Source organism: Cricetulus griseus, chromosome 2 (assembly GCF_003668045.3).
Source record: "Cricetulus griseus strain 17A/GY chromosome 2, alternate assembly CriGri-PICRH-1.0, whole genome shotgun sequence".
NCBI lineage: Eukaryota > Metazoa > Chordata > Mammalia > Rodentia > Cricetidae > Cricetulus > Cricetulus griseus.
The window spans coordinates 97,998,932-98,019,148 of record NC_048595.1 but is presented as its reverse complement, the minus strand read 5'-3'; the positions used below and the strand labels follow the sequence as shown (position 1 = coordinate 98,019,148).

General features: G+C 50.7%; 1 protein-coding gene across 1 annotated transcript in view; it reads right to left on the bottom strand.

Annotated features, from left to right (window-relative positions):
• Positions 1 to 20,217, bottom strand: part of Shb (SH2 domain containing adaptor protein B) — a 114,418-nt gene that overhangs the window by 12,800 nt on the left and 81,401 nt on the right. The window contains exons 4-5 of the mRNA XM_027403172.2: positions 12,063 to 12,234; positions 9,376 to 9,495 (exon numbers count right to left, since the gene is read on the bottom strand). Of these exons, the coding sequence (XP_027258973.1) occupies positions 9,376 to 9,495; positions 12,063 to 12,234 (292 nt within the window). The remainder of the gene's footprint in view (positions 1 to 9,375; positions 9,496 to 12,062; positions 12,235 to 20,217) is intronic.

The following is a 20,217-nucleotide window of genomic DNA, read 5'->3' as shown; positions in this document are numbered from 1 at the left end:
AGGTTGATGGGGCTTGCTATGGGAGCTCTAATTGTTTACCAAGGTTTAAGAGAAACAAACCCTCCTCCATAACCCCCTCTCTGAGGTCAGCACCAAGACTGCAGTGACCCCACTGCACCTGTGCAGCCTCTCAATGTCATAGGTGAGCACAAGTCCATTAAGTCCCCATGTCTGTCCTTATGCAAAGGCCTCAGAGGCACAGAGGTGGGAAACCGCTTGTAGGGGACACCTGATCCTCTGGCTCCAAGGCACTTCTTTCTCATGCAGACATGCTCTGCAGCTGCCCTCATGGCCTCTCTTCCTACAGCATCCCATGGGATCTCCCTGGAGGCCCCAAGCAACCATTTCCTGGATGGCTCTGGCAAAAGTTTCATGAAATACATTATATTAACAAGCTGGTGTGAGGGTGATTGGAAAGAAATGTTCTGGTTTGGAGAGATCAGCTAGCACCTCCAAAGGGAAGTGTCCGGGCCATGGAGGCTTCCTGGTGACGAATGGGCAGTTGGAATGCCTCCCCTGGTGGCTGAGCTACACAGGCAGACGGAAGTAGGCTGATAGGAGATAATTAAAAATCTGCTGGAAATGTAATCGGGTGGTTCAGACGCTGGAGAGGACCTGGGAGGAACAAAGGACAATGCTGTGTGTCTGCTAGCGGGGAGGATGGAGCAGGCTGGGAGGGGACAACCATCACCTCCTGGCACAAAGGGCGTGAACTGGCAGTGTGAGGCAGAATCGGCATAGCACATATTGCCTCCCGGGTCTGCACAACAGGAGGGAAGCAGGGAGTCTGGGAGGGACATTTCCCAGCTCTTTTCAAAGCCAACCATCCCTGATCCCCTAGCTCTGTAGCTGCTCAGAAACCTGGACACAGTCCTCAACTATGCCATTCCTTTCCCTTTTTGCTTTGTCACCCACCCACCAACTGTTCCTGTCCCTCACTGAGATGATGGATGCAGCTGCCTCCCAAGTGGCCAGCTCTTCACTACGAAACTGGCTGGCTTCAGCTTCTGCCTGCTACTTAACTCAAGTTTCCATGCAGCACCTCCATATCTAGTTGGAGCAAAGAGCTAGGGGGTGGGGGGTCAGGAAAGAACAAGAGTCTGGGGTCACGGAGACTTTGCTCTCCCCACCCCCCACCCCCACACAGATTCCTAGCTTCTCTGAATGAACCTGGGAACAACGAGGATGCACTCTCCTGCCAGTGGCTTGAAGATGGGACTCAGAGTAGAAAGCAGAAACCACATTGGGTAGAGCCAGACAGAGGAGCCCCATTTTCAGGTTCCACCTTAAACCCCAGGCCTTTGTCTCTTTATGTTTTTAACATGTCACAACTGCCTGGGAAGAAAGCTGCCAGAGGATGCCTGACATGGGTCCTGCTAGGAACATCTGGTGCAGTCCTGGTGGTAAGCAAGGGGGTGTCTGGCTCAGGCGGACCCCGCAGGGAAGAAAGAATGTCAGGCTGCATTAAAGTCTGAGCTTCACTCACAACTGTGGCATCACACAACCTTGGCTATCTGCAAGAATGAAAGCATAGTTCCTGCTCTTCTCATGGCACTGCCACAGAGGGAGAGTTACACTTCAAGCTCTCCCACCCCCTTCTGGGTGTCCCCACTGTTCAAAGCTGTTCACTGCTGGGCATGTTTCACCTGCTATGCTGGGGAACTCAAAGTAGGGTCTACTCGAATCCCTTCCCAAAGGAAGAGCCAGGACTACTATGGGCTGCCCATTTAACCAGGCTTGAAGGTAGGTTTAAGAAGTTCACAAATACCCAGGGGAACACTCACACAATGATGGAAAATAACCGCCATGCTCTTCCTGCTGCTGGAGATGCAGCCTCTGCCCTTCAGTATGCTCTGACCACAACCCAAGAGAGCAGGAGCCAGCCCCTCTTCTTCTTTATAAGGGGTCATGTCTGCACCCTGAAGCCATACCCCAAGGTGTGACCACCACCCCAAGTCCACTGGCAGAACAAGATACCACTACCCGGGGTTAATGCAGGATTTGAACCCATGTGTTTTGAACTTGCCTGGACTTTCTACACTGTCTCCCTCACTTCTGACCTCTAAGCCCTGGGTCCTGGCAAGTGTCTGCTGGATGGCAGGCACAGCTCATTCCTTCTGAATCACAACTGTCAGACAACTGTTGGCCATCACACACTTCAAACTCACCTCAACGTTTTCTCCCTACCCCTGCAAAAGAGCACAGAGGGGCCGCTGCCTAAAGCTGCAGCTCCTAATTACCACACTTCTGTTAACCTGCCAAGACAACTCCTAATTACCACACTTCAGTTAACCTTCCAAGAGAAAACACAAACACACTAACTGAGCACAACATTCGTCTTTCCCTTCAGCAACCCTGAAAGGATAGGCATCCTTCGGGGATTGAGAACACCATTCTCAACCCAAGCCCAAGCCCATCTGTCTCGAAAGCTGACTGAGGTTTAGGGTGGGAGTGGGGGGAAGGGGTGGGGAAGAGGAATGACTTCCTGTCTGAGCCTTGGTTTCATCTTTTCCCTAAACCCCAAGATTTTTATCTCATGACATCTTCCTTGGCATGCTCCATAAGATGGGGAAGCCAGAATGAGATTCTGGTTTCTTTCTTGCCAGAATCTCATGAAACCTGCCATTCACAAGGTGTAAGGACATGGTGGGAGAGCTGGAGGGGAAGCAGGTGGTGAGGAGAGCAAGAAAGGGAAAGCCAGCCTCTTAAGACAGGCATCACCTATAGCCACCGAGGAATACAGCTCAGAGTCAAGAATGCCTCCAAGTTGGCACAATACAGAAGAGGGCAGCCCAAATTTGACCCTCATCTGTGAAACTCAAGTTCTCAGTCGTGGGGTCTGCTCTAGTTGTAGCCACACAAATTCTTTTCTTTCTTTTAAAGGTTAATCTATCTTTATTTCATGCGTATGGGGGTTTTGCCTGCATGCTCACCAGCGCTCCATGTGCATGTCTGGTGCCCACAGAGGTCAGAAGAGGTCATTAGATCCACTGGAACAGAAGATTGGGAGCTGCCACATGGGTGCTTGTGTCAAACCCTGCTACTACTGTAAAAAGAGTGTGGATATGGGTGGAATTCCTCTTCCTTATAACCCGTGGTTTTCCAAAGTTCACAAGGAAGACAGTCCAGCAGTCAACCAGGCTCCTGCTCACAGTGTCTTTCTTTGAGATACTTGTAGTCACTGTCTCTTCATTAAAATGCCCAGATGAGAGAAACTGAGGCTCAGACATTCTACAATATAGCTACTGGGGGAGCTGGTCAAGAGTTCTGAGCTGGTAGATGCAGCGCTACAGCACTTGGCCTGGACAGGGCTACCTCTACCTCGGGGAGGGGGCTGGATGCCATGTACTGGAAGGTGGCACTTCCTGCCCTCCCAGACTCCTGCCTGCTGTCCCCTCATTCCTTTCTACCCTCAACTGCTCTAATCAATCTTCTGCATTTCCCAAGGACAGAGTTCCTCTTCCTCCCCAGGTAGGGCCATCACTGCTGACTCCTGCATTACTCCTCCTGTAGTTTACATCCCCTCAGCAGCTCAGGAGACCACAAGACACACCGGCAAGCTTAAGGCCCTGTGGTCAGAGCTGGGTAATGTGGGGTCCCCAGACGAACAGTAACTAATTGTGCTCGAGCTGGACACTGCACACATACTGCCTTCCTTGAAGCCTTGCCCTTACAGGGGCTCATCATGCTCTCAGAGCCCTGTTGGGGACCAGGGAGTGGCTGGCTGGCTGGACTGAAGTCATTCAGTTGTAGAGAGTTCAACAGCTGTTGAGGAACCCTGGAGGGGTGGCCAAGAGGGCTCCTCTTCAGAGCAGTGAAGCTTTTGAAGCTTCCTATGGTTTTTTGTTTTGTTTTGTTTTGTTTTGTTTTGTTTTAGGGCCCTGGGGACTGTACAGACTAGGCAGGCTCTATGCCCCTGGAGCCCTAGCCCTGGAACTCTGATGCTGACTCCTCAGAAGGTAGAGAAATCTGTGCTCCCCACTGTTGGATGCAGGGCTCAGCGTCTTTTCACACTCCTCCCTCCCCTCCCTGCAAACATTTATTATTTCTTGCTCCTGGCTGTCAGCAGCAACAAACTAAGATTAATCACTCGCCTGCCTGGCTGGACCCGGACATGCCTACTGTTTGAAAACTCTCTCCTTCACCATACAAATCAATGAGGGGAGAGAAGAAGAAAAAAAAAAAAAAAAAAACACCCTAACTGAAGTGCCTCCCCTAAGCTCTGGCAGACCCATGACACCTGCCTACCCTCCCCTACAAACCAGGAGGCATTTGCTGGTTGATACTGGGCATCCAGAAGCCAACACAACCCACTGCTCCTGGAAGTTGCAAAGGGTTGTCCCTAAGCAGTCAGAGGTCTTTCTTTATAAAGTGTGTACCCCACCCCACAGGATGGAGGTGGGCCCTCCTCTGTCCTCAGACTCAGGAAAAGTCTCCATGGACTCACTGCAGAGCCACACAACTGGGAGCAAGTGTTATGATCCAACCTCAGACCCTTGCCTTATTATCACTTGTTTGCAGTGTGGGGACTGAACCTAGACCCTCATGTTTGCTACATGATTCAGGGGGACAGCCACTTGCCTAGCATCAGATGGCCGGTGAAAGACTGAGCCAGAATTCCACCCAAAGTGCCTCTGAGTGGGCAGCCAGTTTTTCCCTCTCCATCTGAGCTTCTACACCAGGATGCTCTCATGCTACCTCTCCCCAACCCTTTCACAGTAGGTCCCCCGCCAGTGCCCTGACTGTGCGTGCAGACTTCTGGTCACATAGGTGTGGCATGTAGGACACGGGGAGGCCAAAGCTGTGGCCTTTCTCTCTGTCAACACTCATGTCTAGTTTACTGATGATCTTAGAACAGGGCTCAGAGAGCATCACTGTTCCCTGGGTACACCCTGCAGGAACTCCTCGATTCTCTGTAAGATAAAGGCCCATCCACTCCTGGGCATGGATCAGTGTGGGATTTGCTGTCCTTAGCATGCTGTACCTGCTCCCTCTCCACTGCCCACCACTTAAGACCTATTGTCCTTCAATTCTTTATCTGGCCCCTTCCCTCATGTGCGGCCCAGGGACCTTTCTGACCTGTCAACTCCTAACGTTTTTAGTGTATTTCCTAGGTGTCTCCTCTTCATTGCTAGGCTGTGAAGCCCTGCAGGGCTGGACCTCAGGAAGTAACTGTGATCAAATAGGACCAAGCACGCAGGCCGAGGGATGCATCAAGTACTCAGGCTGGAGTAGGAGACAAGATGGAAACAGGTCAATCCCTGTAAGCGGGCAATTATCTCTGGGGACTTGAAAGCCAAAGGCCCCTTTTGTGAGGGCCCTAAGGGAGGCACTCCCCAGTACAGTGGGAAGAGCTGGGGATGGGTCCTCGTCTGCTCTTGGGACTTCAGAAGTGTGACTTTGTGTACCTACCCCAGGCACACAGGAATGGGCCCTAAAGCAGCCCCACCACCACCACCTATCAGGACTCATAATGTCCCTAGCCCCAAACTTGCTGTCTCTGAAGTCCTGTTTCCCTTATCTTGTCCAAATTCTTTTGCAAAAATTTGCAGAACTAAAACTCAAAGAGACCTTCACATTCAAAGTGCCTGAAGAACCCTGTTAACAAGACTGCTCCTCACCCCTTTCCCCAGGCCCGAGACTGCCTTTCCAGAGAAAGGAGAGGGCAGCAGCTTTTGATATTTTCTCACCAACTGCTAAAGGCTCAACCCTTTGCTTGCCTGGCTGGAGTGAGCGTACCCAACACACCCAGGACCAGCAGTAGGCATGAGGCTGGCTAGTACATGCCATGCTGAGGTGGCAGGAGAGGCATCTGCAGCAGGAGAGACTAGAGAGTGATAAAAGACATTTGAAGGCTCTTTGAACTAGCTTCAAAGGTGGGTGTTAACCACAGTACCGGGAGTGACAGACACATCTGAGATGTGATGGAGGACAGGGCATAGACATTGACCACAGGCACAGGGAGCTGGAGGAGGGGGACAGTGTTGTCAGATCCAAGGGTGTCACTGGTCCCCACAGAAGTAAGTCTTCATTGTCAGAATAGTCAAATATACACTCAAGGGCAGAGTTATGTCCACTCTGAATCTCCACTGGGGCTGTTTCCTCGCTTAGATAAACCCCTAGAGTCACTTTCACAGCTGACATCCTAAGGCCTTCTGATCAAATATAACAGGGGCAAGGGTGGGGGTATTGGGGCGGGGCGGTGGGGCACTCATAGGCATGCACCATAGCTTAAACCTCAGTGTTGCTAGAGACCTTAGCAGGCCATTCAGACCTCTGACTTCAGATGAAGATCTGGGAATTTGCTCTAGCCCCTGCATGACGACAAATGTGCAGGCCACAGACATCTATCTGCTGATGGATGAGCAGACAGAACTCTGAGCAGGACCTGCTGTCCTTGTCACTGAGAATCTGAAAAACTCCTCTACAAGGCACAGAAGTCCCGTGAGGCTCCTCAACACCAACACATCTTTACCTTGCCTGAGGAACACTCTCGTCTCTTAAGGATCATGAGCAGCTTTTGCCCAGCAGCTTCTGGCCCTTAGTGGTGGTGACCAACCCCTATAGACCACCTCTGGGCACCCAAACCCCTCTGTGCTACCCTGCATGCAGCAAGGAAGTCAGAATGAGCAGGGTTGGGAGTTGGCAGCGGGGCTTGGCTATTTGCCTTGGCTCACTCTCTCTACAGACCCCAGTGCCAGGTACAGAAGGTTCCAACAACACTCTTCCAAGGGAAGACCAAGCAGGTAGAGGCCCCTGTTCTAGGGGAATAGGCTTCTCCAAGTACATTCTCCTCCACAGACCTTTCTCACAGAAAGACCCAAGGCCCACATGAAAATGGCCAGAGGCTGAGAAGACACATAGCTGGAATTCCAATGTCAGCTTGCAACCTGTTTATGTGTATGTGTGGGGCTGCCATTCTGCACCTGGCTGGGGGCAGCAGGCCTGAGGATGTGAGAAACCACATACAGCACACAGGCTGGCAAAGGTGGTGTTTGTCCAAAGCAGCCAGTACCCATAGCACCAGGGCTGTTCTTGTGGACAGGAGTCACAGAACACAGCTACTCTGGGAGACACCTCTCCACAGCTCTCCTTTCTTCAAGGAAAGACTGCCTGGGTGAGCATACCCCTCTGACTATCAGGGCTGGTATTCTAATGGCTCTAGACAAACAAAACCAACCCTCCAGCTCCTTGTGCTAAAACAGTAGTCGCTCCACAGCAGGCCTGGTGCTTAGATCAGACAGGACAGGTCAATAAACTAGAACTCAGGCTGGTGGCCAAGCGCTCTTGTCCAGCATGCTGGATTCCACTGGCTGGGGAAGTACAGTTGATTTAGCCAGAGAATGCACACCAAGCAAAAAGTGGGGACTGAATCCAAAGACAGGGACACATGGGGAGCCTATAGTGGTGTCTATAGTGACTGTCAAAGTCTGACGTCTGGTGGTTACATGCCCATGTTGTACACAGGAAAGGGAAGGGGCATGCCAAGCAGTGAGCATCTAGGATCTTGGACCACAAAGTCTCATGATATAATCATAGCTGGCCTACGACCTGCTAGTTGACTAGGCTGTCCTTGAACTTACAGAGATCCACTTGCCTCTGCCTCACATGTGCTGGGATTAAGGGCAAGTGTCACCAAAGCCCAAACACATGTTTCTGAACTGGACTACAAGCAATCTTCAAGGCTACTGGCAAGAAGCAGTAGATGGGAACTACACTAGGTCCCATGGGCAATGCAGATTGGACTAGATGCTTGTTGCTTAGAACAGGTAACCATTCTGGTTCAAAGACTAGGGCAGGGAGGCTCAAAATTGTGAAGGCCACATCCAAGGAGGGAGGTGGCTTCCCACTGGCTACCACAGCACCCAGACCACTTGAATGACAAGCCTATCACCATAAAAGCAGAACCAAGGTACAGCCCCAACTCCCTGAGAGGGCCTCAATCCAAAGAATGACATGTGGCAAGGATAAAGGGGTCAAGCCTTTGGCTTCTGGAACCAACCTGTGACTTGGTTTCTATGCATATTAGGTAATGAAGAGACATTGCTCAAGCGGGTGGAAATATGGATGATGCTAGGTTCACTGGGGTCATTTCTTTACAGCTGGTTGCAGACCCCTTAAATACACACCACAGGTTCTCAGTAGAGTGTTTTCCACAGGCAGAGCTGTGCTGAATCCACAGGGCCATAGCACCTACCTAGACTAGGTTTGGGGACAGGCATGTCTCCATGCACCAAATGTGAAGGCTGATACCTGCTAAGGTCCTAGCCCTTGCACATAGGGCCTCTGCTTCTCCTACTGAGCACCTAAGCAGGACTTTTGTAGAGGCCCCTTCACAGTGCCCAGACAACAGTGATTCTAGGAAGAATGTGATCCCTGAGGAATGAACGCTGAGACAGATAAAGGGGAGCGACAAGCCAGCAGCACCAGTGCCCTTGATAGCAGCAGGCTGTCTAAAACTTCGGGGAGAAGGCTGGCCCCCTGACAGGGAGCCCACCCTGCCAACATAGGTACAAATTTTCCTGAAAGAAGTGCTGCCAAGCCCACTGTCCATCGTGAGCCTCAGGCAATGACCCAGGGCAAAGGGAAGGCAAGATACCCAGTATGTCTGGATGTAGGACCTGGTTCATACCCCAGTTGTGTTACTAATTCTATGTCCTTGGAGAATTTCTCTTCCTCTGAATCCCAATTTTCCTATCTATAAAATAGATTCAAGATCTCTTGGGTCCTGCCTAGCAGTATCACTGAACAATGAAACACTCACTTGGAAAGGAAGAGACAACCCAACAACCTCTTTCTTATTTCTAAACCTGTTCATTTCAACAGCTCGCCGGTCAGAAAGTCAGAAAGACCTGGGAATCTGCAAATCGACCACAGGCGATAACCCCAGGGGGGTTCTTTCTGGTTCACAGCATTCCCTCCCAAACTTGTGGAGCATATGAGGGGCAGATCTGCCCAGAAGACAACCTGGACAATAGGAAAGGGTTCTCACAGCAGCTACCCAGCACCATGGAGGGTCAGACCGATGCTCATCAGTCACCTGCTCTCTGTGAACCTCGGTTTCCCAGGCTACAGACTGAGACAACATATTCCCCATAAAAGGACTAGGATGAAGCTGAAGAAGGCAGGACTTGCTAAGAGCCAAGCGCAGGTCTGGGTGCACTGCACACGAGAGGAGCTCTTCCTAGCTGGTGGCTATACTTCTGAGGATAAACCTCTCCTCCCCAGGAAACTGGGTCCACAGGATGAGACTAAATTAAAATCCAAGGCTTAAAATAACTCATGCAGACAAGATTCTTGGGGAAACTGGATGTGCCCTTTCTTCACTAGACCCATGCAAATACACTCCACTGTGTGGGGGTAGGCAGTACTCACTTCAAGGAGAGGGAGTAGTCATGCTTGCTGGTCTGGCTGTTCCGGACAAGGTAGCTACACTCCTTACAGAGTCGCAGCAGGTTCTCAGCATCACTTCTGCTGATGGCTCCATGATACCATCTGGGGAGAGGACAAGGGGGTAGTCAGAGCCGGGTGGGAACAGGGCCCCCAGAGTGACCTCCAAGGAGAGTCAGTCCCCTCAGAGGGCAGATGCTGGCTCCAGCTCCCTGTGAAGAGGTTCAACAGCTGTTTTGCCAGTGTCTGCCACATGTCAGATTTTGAGGGAGAAGAGTACAGAAACCCACAGAGGGCTCACATTCCATGCAGGCAGTTAAACACCAGATACTCTGTGGTCATCCAGTTTGCCCAATGGTGACATGTGCTAAGGAGATGAAAGTGAGGCCGGGTCACATGGCTGGGGATATTTTAGGCAGGGTGACCAGGAAAGCCTGTGAAGGGACAAGCAGTGCAGACCTGAGGAGGTAAGAAAGGAAGTCACAAAGAACAGCAGTGTGGCAGAGTCTAGTGTGGGCACAAGACTGGTGATGGAAAGAGCCGTAGGCTGGAGCAGCTAGGCAGAGGTAATGGGTAGGAATGATGGGGACAGGAGAAGGCAGCGTGGCCCAGGGCATTTCCTTCGATGAAAGACTCCTAGAACATGCTGGATAGGAAGCCTCACATGGGCAAAGCAGAGGGCAGCTCACTAATCTGAAAGAGACTGGCTTGATCCTGTTCCTGCAAAATGGTCCAGGCACCAGGCTGGGCAAATGAGAATCCCAGCATCCAGTTTCTACATACTACATGAGCCAGAGAAGGAGGAAGGAAGGACATGTGGTACAGGGGGCATTTGGACCTACATGGCCACTCTCTCTATGGTTACACAGAATCAGAGCCACAGGTTGGGGATGTTTAGGCTGCCATAATGAGAAAATTTCCAAGGATGTCAGGCCCCAAAGCAGTCATGGGGAGAAACAGCCAAACAAAAACAAAGTGGGCTTCACAAATAAGCAGTCACAGATCTGGGGAGACCAGGCTCAGGAGGGGTGGCCTGAGTGACATACTTCCAGCAAGCTGGCAGAAGCATTTTGCACAATTTGCAGCCAGTTGAAACAGAACGGCCCCCAGGGAGGCAGGAAAGGGTCCTAGGGAACTGCTGCCCACTGTCTGCCCTCCCTGAGCATAGGGGTGGGGAGAGACAGACAAGGGCCTCCTGAGGCCTCGTCAGGGGTAGTCCCTGGTGGCAAACAGACTAAGCTGCCAGGTCCTGTCCTGGTTATTTTATGCTGAAAGAAAGGAGGGGTCAGGAGTGGACAGTCACAAAGAAGAGCAAAGGGCCCAGGATCAGGAGTCAGGACCCAACAGGCAGCCTGCCAGTAGGGGGCTGTAGACCACAGGCTGTCTTTGGTGGTTTTGCCTACTATTGTTGGGCCTGAGCAAGGGACCATCTGGGCACACGCTGGAGCCTGTGAAAATGGCCAGCCAGGTCAGACTCAACTACTGCCATTCATCCCATCTAATAGCAACTGGTTTCATCAGTATTGACTCACTATACCCTGGATCTCATGGGGCTGACATGGAGAGGTAGGGTCAACAAAGGGACAAAGGTTCCACAGGAATACAAGAACTGTGATGAGGCAGTGACTACTGTGGTGGAAGGTGCCGTCTTTGGCATGAATGGTCAGAGAAGCCCTGGAGAAGGGCACTTGGCTTGAGAACCAGTATCACTCATGTCAAGACTGGAACTTAGCACAGACAGAAGCAATTTTGCTGGTAACCATTGGCTATCTCTTATCTTATTTATGTATTCATTTGTTTTTGTTTTTATTTATTTTGGTTTTTCAAGACAGGGTTTCTCTGCGTAGTCTTGGCTGGCCTTGAACTCACAGAGATCCAACTGTCTCTGCCACCCAAGTGCTGGGGTTAAAGGTGTGTGTCACCACTGCCCAGGAAAACCTCTCACTTTATAAAACCCCACTCTGTACCAGGCACATGCTTGGGCTAGGGATAAGAGAAGTCCAAGAGGAGGAAGGTAAAGGTAAAGAGAGAACGGGGTCTAGGATAAGAGGCCGGCTGGGCCTTAGTTTCCCTTTACTGTACTTTACTTGCTATGCCTGGAGAAACTCACTGCAGCCCAAATACTGATGTGCTAAGAAACCAAGGAAGCTGGGACTTTATCCTAGAGAAAGGGAGTCACAGAGACAGGGACCTGGCAGAACAGGGAGGTGTCATCATGGTCAAGAGGAAGGGCAGTGAGAGGGCCAGTCCTGGCACAGTGCTGGGAGGAGGGGCAGGACGGCATGGGTGGACCTCAACGGTGACAAGAAGTGAGCAATCTCTGGAGAAAGGGCCTGGGGAGTGCAAAGGCCTGCGCCGGTGAACAGCACGCAGAGGCAGCAGGAAAGCTACATAGCAGCAACAGAAGACACCTAATTTACACTGAGGGGTAGGCTTAGTTTAGACTTAGCGACTAGGATGGAAGTGACAGCTAAAGAATTTGAAATCCTTCCTGCCAGGCACCGAGGGTCAGGGTGGCAACATGGACCAGGACTGGCTAGGGGTCAGGAGCTTTGGCCTCCCAACAGCCTCTGTCACGAGTGATCAAGTACGTTCTTACCATAAAGATGTGGAGGAGAGCACAGCATCTAGAGGAGCAGGGGTGGCCCCCGGCGCTGCATCGGTGAACTTACATTTGTTTCTCCAGTGGGATGGTGGGATCCACTCTCTCTCCCAGGATCCCACAGAACTCAGGGCTCCCGTGTTTGATGGGCTTGAAGCCTCCTCCAGGAGCGCGGAGCTGGCGCCGTCGGTCCCGAGAAGGTGATGGGGAAGACTGCCGCTTCTCGTTGCCATTGAATTGGGCTGCGAGAATGGAGAGGAGAGACGGACATGCCATCACCTGGGGCCCAGGCAGCACACAGTGAGGCAACATTCTGCCTGGCACTTGGCACTTTGCAATAGAAAGAGAGGCTCCGAAAATGCTGGGTTTTGTACGTCTTAAGTGTGTCCCCCAAAATTCCTGTGCTGGATGAGTCAATGTTGAACAGTGGGACCTTAAGGGAAGTATTTGAATTGTGGGAATGAATGCCAAGTTCTGAAACTGCATCAGCTAACATGAGCAAGAGGAACGCCCCAGAACACCCAGTTTTTCCGCTTCCACAGCTGCCAGATCACCCTTCCTCCTTCTGCAGGAGGGAATGGAGTTGCCAGCATCTAGAACCATAATCTCAAATAGCCCACTTTTCTTTATAAATTACCTAGACTCAGCATTCTGTTATAAAATGGGGCAAGGCAGGACTGGTCATCAGGCTGAATATTTGAGGGGCTGGCTGTATCTCGTTACTGAACCCAGTCCTGCCCTGGGAGAATCTCCTTGAGTCGTTTAGAAAGGTTCACAGCACCCCTACAGGACCTCTGTACTCTAAATGGTTGGAGCAGGGGTGGGTAGAGCTCCTCATAGGGAGCAAACTCTGCCTTTGGGTGACTCCTCCCCTTCTACCCAGGGCTTTGTTGTTTCCTGAGTCTGCTCCTCTTCATTTAGACACTGTGCAGGGACAGACACAGAGGAACTGACAGCAAGCAGAATGCTGTATGGGAGGACAGGTCCTCCTATGCAGACCACATACCACCACTACAGAGGAACCCAAGCTCTTCAAAGAAAACAAAAAGGCGTGTGTGTGTGTGTGTGTGTGTGTGTGTGTGTGTGTGTGTGTGTGTGTGTGTGTGTTTGTGTGTCTGGGTCTGCATGCAGAAGCATTCGTGTGTGCAGTGCCTATGCAAGACAGAATCGGGTACTGGATCCCCCAAAGCTGGAATTGTAAGCAAGTGTGAGCTCCTAATATGGAGGCTACAACACAGTCCTCCAGAAGAGTAGCCAGGTGTTCTTAACCATGGAGCCCTGGAACTCGGGTTCTTAGGTACAGGCGATGAGGCCTTCAGACATCTTACTGTCTCCACCACCCTTCAGAAGCTACTTCTCTCAGGAAACCTCAGAACTCCCCCAGCCATGGCATCCACATCACCAGTCTCCTTGCCTGGCTCCCAAGAGCCACTGAGAATGGGCTGTAAAGGTGCCACGTGTCCCCCATCTCATATAGTACCTGCAAGGTAACAGGTGCTCCATGCATGAATAAATGAAAAAACTTAACAAGCTGATGTTTTGCTTTATTGGGAAAAAATATCAGTTTTCTTACCAGATACATAGAATAAAACCTAAGAATGTCCTAGTCGACACTGTAATTCCCCAATGAATTAATTTATACATCCTTTGGCATGCTTAATATGACAGCCATATATTTTAGTAAGAACAGGTGGTGATGAATGACAAGCTTAATTAGGCAAATCATTTCACCTAAAACACAAATATACAAACTCCAAGTGCAGTGATTGGACAACCAAAGGGGGGTGGGGGGGACCAGAACAAAAGCTCCAAATACAACTGCTTCTATCCCTTCTAATTAAGTTTCTCTTTAGTCTGCAATTTTAAATGGCAATTCTTTTAATTTAGTGATTTTTCTGTGAGAGATAGACACAATTCCTCAAAAGAATATCTGCATTTAGAGGAAAATATGCTGCCCCCGTGAGTTGTTCAAATGACAGAACTTAATGAGTCCCACTGATAGGCAATTAAAGAGCAGGTTAGAATCCTGGGGGGTGGGGGGTGTGCACTTAGGGTTGTGGAGAATGAGGCGCTGAGCATCTGACTTCAGTTCTCCGATGGAGACTAGCCCTGGTAGTAGGAGAAAGGTGACCAGGTCAGTGTCTTCAGGGACAGCAAGTCAGCACCTTAGCTTGGCTCCAAATGTCTACCCAAGAGTAGTGGCCAGGAGACAGGGCTCATCGTTCAACTGCTCCCACTTGTTTTTTGTGTTTTTACTAGGCTTTCTGGATTGTCTCCAAGCTGGTGGTCCCTTCTCTCTGTATTAGAAACCTGATACACATACATTGACGTTTGGTCCCTTCTAATAACAGAAAATGTGTGTGTGGTACCTCCATAATACTCCCACCATGGTGCACTTGGCAAGCATGGAAGTCTGAGAAGTACTGTAGGGTCCCGAGGCACAGCAGTAGGGCAAGGTTGAGCACAGGACTCCACATCCACAGGGTCAGGCTTATCCCAATCTGTCTTTCCTTCTTTACAAGAACAGCCAAGGTCCAGGTGGGCAGAAGCTGTGCCCCCACCCCACTTGGCCAGCTGTTCCATCTGAGTGGCATATACAGGCCCCCAGGACTGGCATGAACACTGCCCACAACTCCCTAAAGGAGCTGGCATCTCCCCATGGTTCTAGACCTTGGTAGGGTATGTGCTGCTCCGAGAACATCAAGTCACTCATCACAGCCCTCTAGTTTTGTATGGTGTGTCTGCTGTTCCAGGGACATCTAATCACAGGCTGGCAGGTCCCTAACATTACTGCCACCTGCTTGTGGGTCTTTGCTTTGTCTCTGTCTAGCCTTCGGAATGATTTTCTTCATTGCACTGCAAAAATCCTAGCTATTCCACAAAGTACAGCCTGAAGGTTTTACCTCCTGAAGAAGCTTTGCCCTAGGCCCCCAGGTAGAATTCCTTTAGCCCTGAAATGTTTTTTGTCTACACAGCCATCCCAGCATCTCTGCCTATTAAAGGAAAGAATGTAGCCATTTCCACAGAACTGGATGGATTCGCCCAGTCCCTTTTTGCCATGCAACTGGCTCCAGGGAATGGTCCACAGACTCCAGCAAGGGGAGAGAGGAACTGTAGCAGTTCTGCATCCCAACTTCAGAGTCAGGGACGCCTGGCTTTCATCCTCCGGCACCATTACTCATCGTGATGCTGGGAGTATTTTTAAACTCCTCTAAGCTCAGCTGCCTCATCTGCTAACCAGGGCTGATAACAACCTACATAGGGAAGGGCTGTAGAAATGGTCCAGGCAGGTTCTCCACCACTGGCAGACCCCTCTCCATGGTCACACTCACAAGGGTGTGTGTGTGTGTGTGTGTGTGTGTGTGTTTCATGTATTCACAAAGATAAAGTAACCTATATCAGAACTAACTTCTTCATAAATCTCAAGAAGTCCCAAGAGGGCAGCCACCGTACTTTCTACTGTTTACTGATAATTCTCCAGGGCCCAGAATAGGACCTGGTGTATAGGTAATGATCAATACCCATTGAATGAGTAAGTCTCTGCCTAGCTCTGCAGGGCTGACAAACCTCCATTCATCCCGTGAGGAAAAGGCACTCAGGTTGGACTTTGTCTGCTAGCTCTGTGCTAGTGGGTTCTGGGGACCTGAGGGCAGATCTTCAGGCTGGGAGGCAGTGCACTTAACCAGCAAACCACACCACCAGTCTCAACCAAGTTATTTTAGAACCCTGTTGAAAATGGTTTCATTCATGTATGTAGTACTTCTACACATTTTCCTCTCATTACCATAATTTGTGAGACTGGTGCTTCTGTGCCATGTTTTTACAAACACGGTCTGTGTGGCCACAGAACTTGGCCCAGCTAACGAGGCAGGATGCCATGCTAGGCTATTGGCTGGGCCTCAGCCCCTGAGCTCTCTGTTTGGTAGCCTTGGGGTCTCCTCCAATCTAATGTTACCCAGTGGGGTTGGCACGGCCCTACTGGCCAGTCTGTAGCCTCTGGCTCTCTGTTTTCCAGCACAGGACTGAGCTACCCACAGCAGGGACAGTGAGGCTGAAGAGGAAGGAGACCATGTACAGGGACTCTCAGCTGCCACAGGTCCCTTAGCAGATAAACCAGAACTGAGGAGCAGCCCTCTTTGTAAACGTTATGGGGTGCACAGGAGGGGCTTGGCTGGGGCTGTTCTGGGCCTATGCGGGTTCCTGATGTCCCACTACCCTGCAAGAGACAGGGGTGAGTCAAGGTGCCCAGGTATCTCTTTCATGCAGTGCCCTCCTGAATATAATCTTGAATGCCACCAAGAGCCAGGTGGATGCCACCACCGTGAGGAGGGGAGATGCACACTGGTTTTAGAGGTGAGGTGGGGTGGGCTATCTACCCAAGAGCCATGAACATTTGCACAAAGCACTGAATCAACACTTGTGCATGACTAAAACTTTGCTTCTTCTAAGACAGCAGGCCTCTGCAGCTGCAGTGTTCCAAACCTGCATTGCTGCCAGACACCTGAGAATTCCTGTTTCACAGATAATGAGACAGAGACCCACAGAGGAAAGGTCCCTCTACCCTCCGGTGCAGAGCCTTGGCACCTCTCATCCCTCTAGGAAGGAGTCTCACAGGGTTTGCATTTCCTCTGAGTTCACCTTGAAGACACACATACAGGCCTCAGGGCACTACAGCCACCCTCACAGGTAAGAGTCAGGGCAGGTGACTGAAAGGCTCAGAGGTTCCAGAACACCACTCACACAGCTGTGCCTGGCCTGGAAGCAGGCTCAGGATGGCAGAGGGTACTCATCTCTGTCTTTTACATGGACACCAGAGCTGGGTGCTGGCTGCAGAAGACCTAGGGACAGGACTAAAGAAGCCCTGAGGCCTCCTCAGCTGAGAGCAGCTGCCTTTCCCACACAACTGATTCCACACATGAGAAACATGGAGCTAGAAATGGACGACTCCTCCAGTTAACTAGCCCTGAACGTGGACTTGAAACCAGTGCAGCACAATCTCAAGGGTCCACAGTACTCAAGAGCCCCAACCTTAGTGCCTACTGTCACACTCATCCTACAGATGAGGAGACACAGACAAGTTGGCACTGGTGCAAACGACAGCTTTAAATGCAGACCATGGCCCTAGCACCTGATTCCTTCCTGAGCTTAGGGCTAGGTTCACCTGTTACTAGGAATTGCTCAAGGCTAAAGGCCTGTTCACCTGCAGACACCCATAAGTCTCCTAGAGCCTGGGGAAAAGTGTTATTCCTCCATCTGCAAGCCCAAGGTGCTGCCCGGCAAAGGCTGGGCACCTGAGGAAGTCACTCCACAAGCCCAAGCTTCAGCCCCCTCTGCGTATGTCTGTGCCACTGCCCACTGTAGACAAAGCGGGAGTGAGAGAGAGGAAAGGTAAGCCAGTGGTCGCGAGCACTTCTCACAAGGCTGCTGGCAGGGACTTCCTCCTCGGACAGAAGGACACACTTTCAGTTTCTCACAGGGAATTCAGTCACAGCCAGGAAGGGAGGCCAGGCTGGCAGCCACACACAAGTGTCCTCCTACTGAAGACTGGTGCCCAGCTCACAAGAGGGATGAGAACACCAAGTACCCACAGGCACACAGACACTAGCAGGACCTGGCCTAGGAGAGCATCTGGGACTTGTGTGGCCAGATTGACAAGCAGTGTCACAAGCATCCCAGCATTCAGTGGGCACCAGGCAGGGAGCTGGGTGGGGACCCAGCAGTGCCCAGGGCAGGCAAGGCTTTGAACTCACACAGTTTACCATCGCCATCCCCAGGGTGATCTCTGACCTGCCAAGCAGACGGGCAAGGCTATTCACTGAATTCCACACAGGAAAAGAAGGCATTTGCAGGATCACTTCCATCAGCACAATTAATAGAATCCAAAGCTATGACATGCTGATGCTTTTGTTTTCATTTTCTTTTAAACATTACTAAATGAGCTCATTAATGTGTCAGATAGAAAAACCAACCACAGAAACCTGTCCCTCAGTAACATTTAGCCAACAAAGTGAGCGATTCCACAGCTCTCACTGAACGCCACCCCCCCTCCCCACGACCAACCTGCTGTTCATGCGCATGTTAAACATTAATTTTGGCTGTTACTCATTACACACAAAAAGCTCCCCATACAAACTCAATTGTTAATTTCCTCTCAGGCCCAAGGCATTCTGGGACTGAGGGATGCCTGTTGTGTGGTAGCCTGTGACCAGGTCTGAGACTCCCTGTGGGACTCTCCACAGACTCTGGGCCTGTTTACTCTGAGTGCCTGAGAAGGCACAAGGAGCTGCGAGTGTGAGCTGTGCTCTCATAGTACCAGAGTACTAACTTCAGGGTATCTGCACCTATGGGGGCAATGACCAGCAATAAGGCCAAAGAGCAAGTGGAACAATAGCTTCCAGCCCAGAAACCTCCCGGGCTACCCTGTGCCAGGGTCAAATACACTTTTCCAGATGACGCCAATGTGACAGTGGTGAGAACAAACACTTTTCATTCAGATGGACCCAAGTTCACGTCTATGTGACTGCAGCTGAGCCATTTACACTCTCTTGAGCGTCAGTGTTGTCATTTACGTTGTCGCAGTGAAACAGCACTTTGTAGGGCTAGTTTAAACCACATTTGCATTTGCTGCTCAATAAAAACTAGTTCCCTGTCCATTCCTCCGTCTCCATTTACCATATCCAGCTCCTTTAAATCAACTGACTGAGCTGGTTGAGACGACTCACAATTGTTTAGGAGACAGTCACTTTCCCTTTCTCTGTTCTTTCAGATGCCCTTCATGATGTTGAGGAAGTGTCAAAACTTCCGAGGGGTTACCTGTGGGGTGCTGGTACAGCCTTACACCCGAGATGAGAGTCCAAGTGTGATTCTGGCTGTGCCAGAACAGACTACCCATGGAATGTGACAGGAGGTCCAGCCCAGTCCAGGAGGGTGAAAAGGGACTGTCGTATTTGGTGTCACCTGAGAAGAGCCGTGTCATCCCCACCCTGGATCCCTCGGCCCACACCTCAGCACAGGATGTAATCAGTGAACTGAGGTTCGCTTCGTGGGGTTCGCCTGAGAACCTGTGAGCTCTCACATCTTGCCACACTTAGTCAGGACTCAGGTACCGTGACACAGGTGCTATAACACTTTCTGCAATGGCTCACCTGCAACTCAAGTTCAAAACTCCTATTCTAGCATGACTAAGCATATCACTTCTAAACAGGGAGGGGCAGAGGGCCCTCTCACTGCCCTAGACTGCTGGCCTGAGCCTCGGGAGGGATGAACAAGGACTGAGGGCTGGGTAGTGGCAGCTGACACTGGAGTGGAGGGTTAGGGTCCTCACTGTAGAACCACTTTCTAGGCTACTTGCCCCTGCTTCCCACTGCTGGGCATAACTAGGAATGAGGCTGTGAATGAGGCCTCCATGGCTGCCTCTTCATGCAGTGCCGTCGTTAAATTAAGCTCCATTTAATTTAGCAAGCCCTCCTGAACTCCAGTAATAAACCTCACAGGCACAACCCTCTAGGGCTCACAATGTCTTTTACTTTTTAAAGATTATTTATTCATTATGTATACAGTGTACTTTCAGCATGGTTGCCTGCATGCCAGAAGAGGGCATCAGATTTTATTATATATAGATGATTGTGAGTTGCCATGTGGTTGCTGGGGATTGAACTCAGGAACTCTGGAAGAGCAGTCAACATTCTTAACTACTGAGCCATCATCTCTCTGCCTTCTCTTCAACCCCCCATCCCAGGGTTCCTCTGTCCTGGAACTCACTCTGTAGACCAGGCTGGCTTCAAAATTCAGAGATCCACCTGCCTTTGCCTCCCGAGCTCTGGGATTAAAGGTGTGCACCACCAACACCCAGCTGACAACAGTATCTTTTCATCCAGAGATTTTCTTGGATCACTAGAAGGTCGGGTTTCAGGACTTGTGACCATCACCTCTCTTCAGATGGGGAAACTTAGGGAGATGAGCATCCTGCCTGATGTCTAAACTGATGAATGACTGAGCTGGCAAGCAAACATGGGACTGTCTGACTCCTGCTCATTGGTCTTAACGCATAAGACACACTGTCCTAAACTCTCAAAGGCAAATCAACATGCCAAGGAGCTGGTATGGGACACAGACAAGGGCCCCAAGTAACTGCTGAGTGTGGTATGTCCATCTGAGTCATGTGTCTGTTTTTCCATCTCTGCCTTTAGTGGAGCCCAGGACACTGTCTGCAAAATACCTTGAAG